The 9,914-nt window shown below is 37.3% G+C and overlaps 2 protein-coding genes across 2 annotated transcripts; both read right to left on the reverse strand.

Moving 5' to 3' along the window:
• Positions 1–572: 572 nt before the first annotated feature.
• On the reverse strand, positions 573–7,147 carry LOC145456879 (beta-alanine-activating enzyme-like). The gene is made up of 7 exons (XM_080335014.1): positions 4,855–7,147; positions 4,560–4,735; positions 2,288–2,404; positions 2,145–2,228; positions 1,899–2,081; positions 1,457–1,645; positions 573–1,393 (listed from the first exon to the last, which is right to left on the reverse strand). Exons 1-7 carry the CDS (start codon positions 7,145–7,147, stop codon positions 1,178–1,180), a joined length of 3,258 nt encoding a protein of 1,085 aa, XP_080191140.1. The 3' UTR covers positions 573–1,177.
• A 36-nt stretch (positions 7,148–7,183) lies between these two features.
• Positions 7,184–9,912, reverse strand: LOC145456894 (N6-Methyl-AMP deaminase-like). Its single transcript, XM_080335035.1, has 6 exons — positions 9,777–9,912; positions 9,625–9,716; positions 9,425–9,563; positions 9,086–9,232; positions 8,406–8,628; positions 7,184–7,622 (listed from the first exon to the last, which is right to left on the reverse strand). Exons 1-6 carry the CDS (start codon positions 9,895–9,897, stop codon positions 7,301–7,303), a joined length of 1,044 nt encoding a protein of 347 aa, XP_080191161.1. The 5' UTR covers positions 9,898–9,912; the 3' UTR covers positions 7,184–7,300.
• Between the last annotated feature and the right edge of the window lie 2 nt (positions 9,913–9,914).

A 9,914-nucleotide genomic window follows, 5' to 3' on the forward strand; every position in this document is an offset into this window, starting at 1 on the left:
AAAATCGAGTACCTGAGTGATTCGAACTTGAATCATCTGTTACGCTTCGAGTGGAGTATCACTCAGTATGTCACGACAGAATGTACTATGTCAAAGTCCAGATATGTAGGCCTACCTTTTATGTCAACACAAAGAACATATAATGCCTGTTATCCATCACATTAAAGATACTTGGGTATTTTTTCGTCCATACCGATTTCATTGCAGTTCTTGACAATGTTGTGGGATGATCATGACTTCGGAAACGTGTTATTTCCAGTAACGTTCGTAGCTTTGTACTATGTCTCGTAGGCTGTGACATGAACAATCAAGGTTTCAAGGCTTCCTTAGCGGAAAGTAGTTTCAAAACTATAACTCTGGTCAACTTTCATTTGCCAGGAGTGTATAATTTCAATCCTCGAAAAATCGTCTTGTACTACTCGACTCCAATCATTAAAATTAATACTCGATTCAGATTCGAGTACTCGGATCATTGTGCCCAGCCCTAGTCGTAAAGCAGCTTCAATTCAGCATAAGGCAAGGATAGTGGACACCCCTCGCACTATAATTCACAGAAGCACATCAAGAACAAATAATATATATATATATATAGTCTTTATTTCTCATGCAACCGAAATACACACCGACACACAGCAGCAATAATGACATGGAAAGATAAGAAAGTTGAAAATCAACAAACTCAGTATTCAGTATTGGATACAACTTCACAAGTAGAATCTCGCTGCATGAGCTGGTTGTAAAAACTGTTAATCCTAAAACTGAATAATAGAAATGCTAGCTGCCTTATAGCACCAAACACGAAATTGAAAGAAACCTGGCCTAAATATTATACTAAAACCAAATGATTCAGTTCGTCATCACAGTGGATTAACTGAGGCTTCACATAACTCGGTAAAATATGCTAAAGGAGTGTTCAAACATGGCAAATTCGGTGTTATTCCTTACTCGATTCTTGGATAGTCCAGTTACTTGTGGAATCGTATTCAGACAACAATCATTAACATACATTTTCATTGGAGAGTAACTCAAATGACACTTAACACGTCTAAGACGGCTGTGGCATTGCACAGAACAGGGTGGGATGAAATATAGAACTGGAGTCGCAACATGAGTACCTTCGGCTCAACCGATGGTTTCTTGATTGGCGACATGATGGTACATTTTGAACTGAGGCCATTCACATACTTGCCTCCACATTCAACGCATACAGATTGTCATCTCTACATCCAATAATGACAGTAAATTCACTCCCTCCAGATGTTCTTAGATGTTTCTGTGCCACAACAGGAGATGAAAATATTTCACCAGGCAAATCCAGGTGAATTAATAAGTCCCCTTGGTTTTCGTTCAACACATATATTGCACCTTTCGTAGTGGCAGATAATATAATACCCTAAAATGTGTACAGTATCATTGGAGTTGTAAGACGAATTGCATATGTACAAGAACGACAAACCTTATAACAAAATGATGTTGCGAATACAGTACTTTTATCTGAGCTCATCAATCTCCGCCAAAGAAGAGACCCCTTCTGCTTACAGATTTTATACAGGTAACCATCATGACAACCAATAATGATAGCATCACCATCGCACGACAGCGCAGGTGAAGAAAATATTGGTCCTTCAGTATGATATCTCCATACCTGAACAGAACCAGTATCGTAGTATCAGTAGTAAAGATATAAATTTTTCTTAAGTGTTTTCAAAATGCATTGTATAATGTATAGCTGGTGATGATTATTACGGAGACATTTTTGCAACACATTTCATCTGTGTTCCAAGTTACATGTCAATAACTTACCACCTCTCATCAGAAATTTTCAAATCATAAAATTCATGACTAAAAATCCATATTTTAGAAACATTGTTGAGATTAGTCTTTGTATTACTACTCACAACATCACCGTCCAGGTTGAATGAGTAGATATTCATATCCACACAGCCAAGGTATACTGCAAATTCATCAACACACAACGATGAAAAGATTGGTTTCCCAACAACATAATTCCATATCTCTTGTCCTGTATTTCCATCATAACAGATCAGTCTACCTTGTAGAGTAGCACAGAAGGTAAGGCACTGAAACAGATTGCAATACTATTTGTATGAACCAAGTCGAACCAGCCCAAATATAATGATTACATTGTCTGATCCGACTGCGAGAATAGCAGGTGAAGAATATATTGCACCTCCATAGCAATGTGTCCTCCAGTTGACAGTTTTTCTCTGTGACAATGACCAGACAGGAAGTACATGCTGGATGTCAACATGCTTACAATTTGTACCTTGATATCAAGTGCGTAAAGGTATCCATCATGAGATCCTACATATAGAAGCTTGGTTTGCTCAGACCAGCAGGGTGATGATTTAACCTCTCCACCAGTTTCATGAGTCCAGTACATCTAGATATCAAAACATGTCAAAAGTATGCATCAGAAGAGACTCTTGGAGGTACAGAACTACAATGTACAATTGAATAATATATTCATACTGAAAGAAACCCGAATATTTCCGGAAATAGTGCTACAAAAGTATTCGATTATTAGTCGTTGTGAGTTAGCTTCGATTCACACACAAGTGAGCATCTCCGTTTTGCAGTTCAATTTGTATGGTACCTTATAATGGTAGGTTATGTTGATTCACTGTTTCATGTTCCATCAGTAAAATCAATATGTCATTTCATTACAGGGTCATGGTTGCAGACATTTACCGGGCTCAAGAAAATTAGGGTACATGGCAATCTACAGACAAGAGTCATATCATATGCCCATGAAGTATCAGTTCATGATGGCAGGGGAGGCTTGACCCGTTTATACCTCACTTGTACGAATTTTCATGACATGGTTTTGTGAAGTCAGATTCAGCGCAATGATATATCAAACACGAAACATCAAAATACATTGGAAGTAGAGCATGGCATGCGATTAGGCCTATGCAAAGTCACGTTGCGTTTTTAAAAATTGGTCGACAGGATATATTGCAGGCACTACCAGAGGTGGTCAGTAACGAAGTACTTCTACTTTTTAGAAGTACTCTTTTGGAAGTACTCAAGTAGTTTCCCTCTAATTCTGCTACTTACTCCAGTAGATCTGTTTTTTCTACTTCTACTTTGTAATATTTTGTGATCTACTTACCGTACTTACTTTTCGCTATTTTCAGATTGTCAAGTAGAAGTAGTCTAATCCCGCAATGCAAAAAATAGCATGATGAATTTCGGGGTTGTTTTCACGAAGTACCAACATTTAATATTCATAAAAGTCAAGTAAAGCCCAGAAATTTTGTTGCGCTTTGCACACAGTAGTTATGGAGTGACAAATATGTTTTCACAAAGGTATCAGTGAATATAATTTAGGTACCGGATTGCTTGGTTCCGCTCACACTGCATTGTCGCCCATATCAGATATTTCAACAGAGTAAATATGACCCACCATAATGTTTGAATCTACCATTTCGCGATCTAGCAATCACCTATCATATCGTAATCTAGCACTCCATTACGTGTCTTGCTAATCTGGAAAATCCAGCTTCTTTGAACGTTACACCTGTTTTAGCAGATCACATTTGAAGCTTCATGGACAAAAGACATGAAACATATTTTCTGCTTTTTAGAAGTTATTTGTACTTCACTTTCATTTGCGATGCGAGTATCATACTTAGAGTTCTAATTACTATCGGTTTCAGTTCTTTTGTCTGCAGAACATACATGTTGAAGCATAAAAGCAAGTGTAGTATTGCCTCTATTTTTCGATAATAAAGCTACGATCCACAATATTTGTTGTTAACGTAGACTAATCCCACAAAGTGATGAAACCGTATCCGATACAACTTCTACGTATTGCCCCTCGCCTAAACATGGGGCCATATATTATGGGGTAGGGCGCCATGCCATGATATTCCCTAAAACGGGGTCTTCTAGTAAACAAAGGGTTAGTATCGCATTTTCATATCAATACTATAATTTGCATCCCATGAAGCTAAAGAATGCTTATTATGTCGAAAATCGATACCTCCTGGGATGCATCAATACGAATTAAACTCTCTGCAACTTCCGCATAGCTCAATTTGCAGATTTTGACAGTCCATGCGAACGAATTAAGACTGTTTTCAAAACTACTTACTTACTTGAGTAGATTTAAAGTCAGTCAAATCCACTTCTACTTCAAGTAGTTTGAGGTGGCTAATTGAAGAAGTACTTGAGTAGATTTTTTCGTCGCTACTTCTATTTCTACTAGAGTAACTTTCTTGAGTACTTTGACCCCCTCTAGGCATTACAATTGAATTACCAGTGGAAATTGAACATTGGAACAAATTGAAATTTCGAGTTTGTGAAATACAGTTCATGTGTTAATTGAAACGTATTAAAAACAATCATTTTAGAATAGTATTGTGTATCAACATTTCTCTGTACTGTAGCATCCACAATACTTGAAATTTTAATCCACATCAGAAAACAAAACAGGGTCGCATATAAATGCTGGGTTCAGTTTCTTTTAAATAGGGATCGCCTATTGAAAAGGTTGCTGACAACTGCATTAGAGTACATGCCACATACTTCACCTTTCCATTTCTTGCATCGAGTATGTACAGATTGTGATCATAACAACCAACAGCTACTAATTCTTTGCCTTCTGCTTCACAGAAACAGGCAGATGATTCAATTCTATCCCCAAGCATAACACTCCACACCAGTTCTCCTTGAATGGTGACACAAGAAAACAAATAGCTGTGTGATCCTGCAATGAGTACGCCTGGTTATCCTGTAAGCTACATTATGCCATAAATATACACCCAGTCAGTACCAATAGTTGAACAAAAATGAGGTCGATATAGCTTCAATCATTGCAATTCTTACCTATGTAACAAAATCCTTCTGTATCTTTTAGCAGGAGTATGAGAGGTGATGCATCAATGCATTTTCCAGTGTTATATTTCCATAATTGTGATATTCCATATATTGCTTTGGAGTCGGAATCCGTGACTGGTAGTAGCGGTTGAACTTTTTCAGAATACACTTTCATTCCTCTAGAAATATAAACTTTTGGGCCATTTACTGCAGCATAGTTGGCAACGTTCAACTTTCTCTTTCGGAACAGTTTTTGGCTTTCAGAATTTGTAGTATTTTGTGAGCACCCAGACCATTTCTCGATAATTTCATTCAAAGGGCGGTTGAGAATAGTATCAAGTACGTCTGGGAAATTGCTTGAAATTTTTTTACCAAAAAAAACTTCCAGCCAATTCATCAATGCAACAGCCACAAACGAGTCACCTCCCAAGTCGACAAGAGTTCGATTAAAATCGAGACTTGTCTGAGATTTGCTATAATTGGGGTTTATATTCGAGTCTGTTTCAAGAAGAGAAAGCAGTATTAATCTCATAATCTCCTCTAAATGAGCGGAATCAATGTGAGTTGATTCAGGAATAGTTCTTTTCGAAATAAGATATTCTAGTTTATCGTGATCAACTTTCCCATGCGTAGTGACCGGGAAGTAGGGTACTTCAAATATACAATCAGGCATTTGACTTCTTTGGAAACAGATAAGTAACATTGTGAAGACTTTGTAAGTCCATTTCTTCGACTCTAGGGTTGATATTATCTCAATATCATTCAGTGTCGTGAATTGATTGTCCTTTCTGACAACAAATAACACAATTTCCAAGTATCCCTGTTGTGAAAGATGAGCAATCGCATGAGATGATTTTACATCATCGATATCAAGCGCTGCATTAGACATTAAGTACAAATTCAATTTTTTCCCGTTGCGCTTTACTGTAGAATCCGCACGACCGATGAAACTGATAGTTGGTATATTATCAATAAAAGACATCCTCACTATGTCCCCAGAATCGTGATACTTGATATGTAGTTCACCAAAAATTTGGCAGCATCTTTCTGTACCGCCAATGTAAAGTTTTCCAACAATATCAGAGTATCCGGGAAATAAGTTGGTGCATTTTTCAACAAAGTTTTCTTCTTTCTTTATATTCACATCTGAGAATTGTTCCGTTTCATCAATATGAAACAAAACTTCATTTGAGGTCCTGTCCCGTATCTGCAACTTGGTTTTCAAGAGAGGACTGCCTATTGGAACAGAGAGATCGCAAAGATCGAAAATTTTATCCGGTTGTAGCATATAACATGTTGCCCACGAAGACACTTCCGATATTCCATAGAGATTGAAAAATAGATTTGGCAAGGTACGCCTTTTCACATTATCCAAGTTTACAAAACTGTTGATACTTTTGTAAGAAGGGCATGGTTCACCACCAAAAGCCATCACTTTTAAACTTGATTTATCACAGAATACACTTGTTCTCAAATATTCCAATGAAAATCGTCTAATGATTGAAGGTGTAGCCTGCAAGACTGTCACTTTTGCCTTGTGCATTAGAACATAACCCAGACTGGCCGGATGCAGTTTCAACTGGGTCGATGGTATGATCAGAGTAGCAGAATTAGATAAAGCCATAAATATCTCAACAATAGATGGATCAAATGTAGGCGGGGACATGAGTGCAACCACACTTGATGGTCGAATTTTAAATGTTTCCGAAAGATGTAAGACGTTCGGCACAATGCAGCTATTCGGAACAGCTATCATTTTTGGAGTGCCTGTCGTGCCTGATGTGCAAGTGATATATGCTATATCTTTAGTATTCACATTAGATTCATATTTTTCTGAAATCACCTCGATCAAAATCATTCCATCATGTTCAAGTCCACATTTCATTTCCATCTTTGATTTGATGATACACGACATCCTCTGTAAATAGTCTATAATGCGGAAGCAAGTTTTTTTTGCAGTTATAATATAACTTATGCCAACATCAGTAATCATCTTGTGCAAGTTACTTGGATTTGGTGATGCCTCTAGCGGAGCGAACGAACAGTTTGCAGTTAGAATAGAGAGGATAGAAATTATCAATTCAATGGAAGGCTCCAAGTGGATTGCAATAGCCTGCGAAACCACAACTTTCTCCAATAATATTCCGGTGACAGAGTCAACATATTCTTTCAACTTCCTGTATGAGATGCTCTTTGACATCACTTCATTTTCTATCCAATAGTATTCAATCGCTGTCCGGTCGTAGATTGATTCAAATGATTCTTTGCAGAGATCAAGTAATTTTTCACGCATTGCAGACATTGGATTAGATCTATTTCTTCCTCAATAAGTAAGATATCTGATAAAATTAAATGAAAACGATCATCAAATTATAATAAAGCTTTTGCATGTTATATTATTGCACTTTCCAACTCATTTCTGTACATCTCATTAAGGTAATACCATAAATCTGAATTACTCTGTAAAATAATGAAGATTTAGATTTCTCCACTGATTCCATTTTGTTTGTAACATGGATTTTACATCGTCGGCAGCAAAAACATGGTCGATTGCCGCTCTGGAAAATTCAAATGTCTCATTTCGACTCATTCCACATTCGCTGGCAGCAATCTGATACTCTTGTGACAAAGTGGTATCGAACGCCCCTTTTCCATCAGTACAAACTATCACAGGATGTCCCATGTCGTTCCATTTGTACAAGTGATGATGCTTCCTGGATGTACTCGGGACTGTCTCACATTTTACATTTGAAGTAAGGCACGTTTCAAGTGGAATCCTTGAAATAAACAGAAAATCCTTTCAGAATGAGGTAGCAAGACACCCATAAGATATGGCTACTAATGCCAATAATTTCAATAAATATGTCAACTTAACTCGGAATCTAAATATAATGCGTAGCAATCCATCATCATTTGCGCAACGGTACCGTACTATATGAAATTAGGAGCTGGGGATTCTGTAATCAGATGGTTTTGCACCCCTCAAAGTATTCGAAAAGGAGGCTATTCATGCTTTGGTTGGATATTTGTATGGGTGAAAACTTGTAAACTATTCAATAAGTATTATCAGGACATTCAGTAAATGGAAATAGCTGAATTTATGTGTCACCTACACTATAACATGAGCCGGTCTTGTGAAATTAACTAGGTCAACACATTTGCACTTGGCGGACTCTAATTACACTGCACTCAGGAACAGAACATAATTTGTAAGCGGTCCTTGATATACGATGGGCCAAAGATCTGGAACGCCGTTCCTTTGGAGATCTTAGTTCGAAAGGATAAATCCTTTACCAGATGAGTTCATGTATGATTTATAGTTATTTTTGTTCTCAGAATGTCTGGTACTTGTTCATGTTCACCTTCAAGTCATATGCTGTTTGACGTAGCTGTTTCGTTTGTATCATTTATTGTCACTATTCGCTGTCTTTTCAAAGCGTGAGGATTGACTGCCAAATAAATTGGTTGTCATCTCCTTCCGTACCGTTTACATACCATTCCAATACACAACTAAGAAACCATCGTGTTTGGAAACCAGAATTTAGCACCGCGATACTCACTTATTTTTCAGGATTAACTCTTTACACTTCTCGTTTTCATGGAGAAAAGTTCCATGGCCTATCCGATTGGGAGGCAGAGAAAGCAAAGCCAAGCTTTCCTCATCCAATCCTCGGACTTCGGCCATATGAATCGCCAATTTTAGACCGGAATCTTTTGCCTTTTCGAAAATATGAATGTAATCTCTCGCATCTCCGACCGTCGCGTCACCACTGAAGTCGATTCCTTGTATAGAGATATTTCAATGGGTGGTTTAAAGTGACATGGTCTGATTATTTCTACACAATTCAATGAACGCAGGATAACTGGAAATAACAGTATTGATCGTGTACTCTTAAATTTATCAAACCTTGGATGAAGGTTCAAACAGAAAGGAAAAACATAAATAAACACTAAACGAAACAAATATGTCGAGACTTAAATTATTTGAAAGGTAACATAAAATTTCTACAACTCTTCGAACAATCCGTATATTTGAAGCAGACTTGCTAGGTCTGTAAATTGATCGGAATGCTAAAACAAATCGAATTCTGTCGAGTTCAAATCTAGATCCTGAATAGGGCCGTATTAAAAAATTTTATAATATTTCGGGTATAATGTGGGTTAAATGAAAATGAAGATGCTTCGGGATAATTATTTCATTCACAAGGAAGATATCATACAGTAGACCAAAATTTCATACCCAAAACACGGCTATCAGGAAGTGCTTGATACTCGACAGCCAGGTTCAAAGTATCTTCTGCCTCCACTACACCCAAACGACGATCAATAGAAAGCAGATATCGGACTTCAATCAAATCAAGGTGCTCTTCCGAAAATTCCTGTATTGCTAAGAACAGAACGTGTAGCGATAACCATAGTCTGTGAGAGGAAACATTTGTGCTTTTTTCATGTCTCAACTGTTTTATTTTATTGCTGTTGAATCCAAGCGAACAAAGGTGATTCAACACTACATATCCAGATGTATTTATAAATTTGACAAATCAAAAGTGAAAAAAATATGCTATCAGAATGTTACTACCTTCGAGAACTGCATCAACGTATAACTTTTTAGTCAATCCAGTATTTTTATTGGAACGTGGGGTGCTTCTCAATTCCAAGTAACATACACCGTCTGCTGCAAATTCACCGATAACAGCTTTAGTTGCGAATTTTACAGCCTATAAGACACAATTCTAATAAATATTGCAGGATTCACTACCCTTCAATTTCACAACTTACTTCATAGGTCGAAGTTAATCGTTGAGTCAGTTTGAACATTTCAAAGGAATTCTTGAACGTTCTAGTAGATTCCTTTCCAATAAACGTTTCATCTGTAATGGTAATTACTGGATAACAGGTCCATAACATGTTTAGAAACCATTGCCACCAACCTTGTGGTATGCCAAAATTTTCGGTTTGGGATATCAATGCCTTCACTGTATCTTCACTCAAGCTCGCATTGAGATGAGCATGCAGCTCTATCTTTGGCAGATCAATAAAAAAGTTGCTCATATTGACAGTGCCACTTT

The sequence above is a fragment of the Botryllus schlosseri genome, chromosome 15 (genome assembly GCF_051294905.1).
Source record: "Botryllus schlosseri isolate E-star chromosome 15, Bs_hap1, whole genome shotgun sequence".
Taxonomy (NCBI): Eukaryota; Metazoa; Chordata; class Ascidiacea; order Stolidobranchia; family Styelidae; genus Botryllus; species Botryllus schlosseri.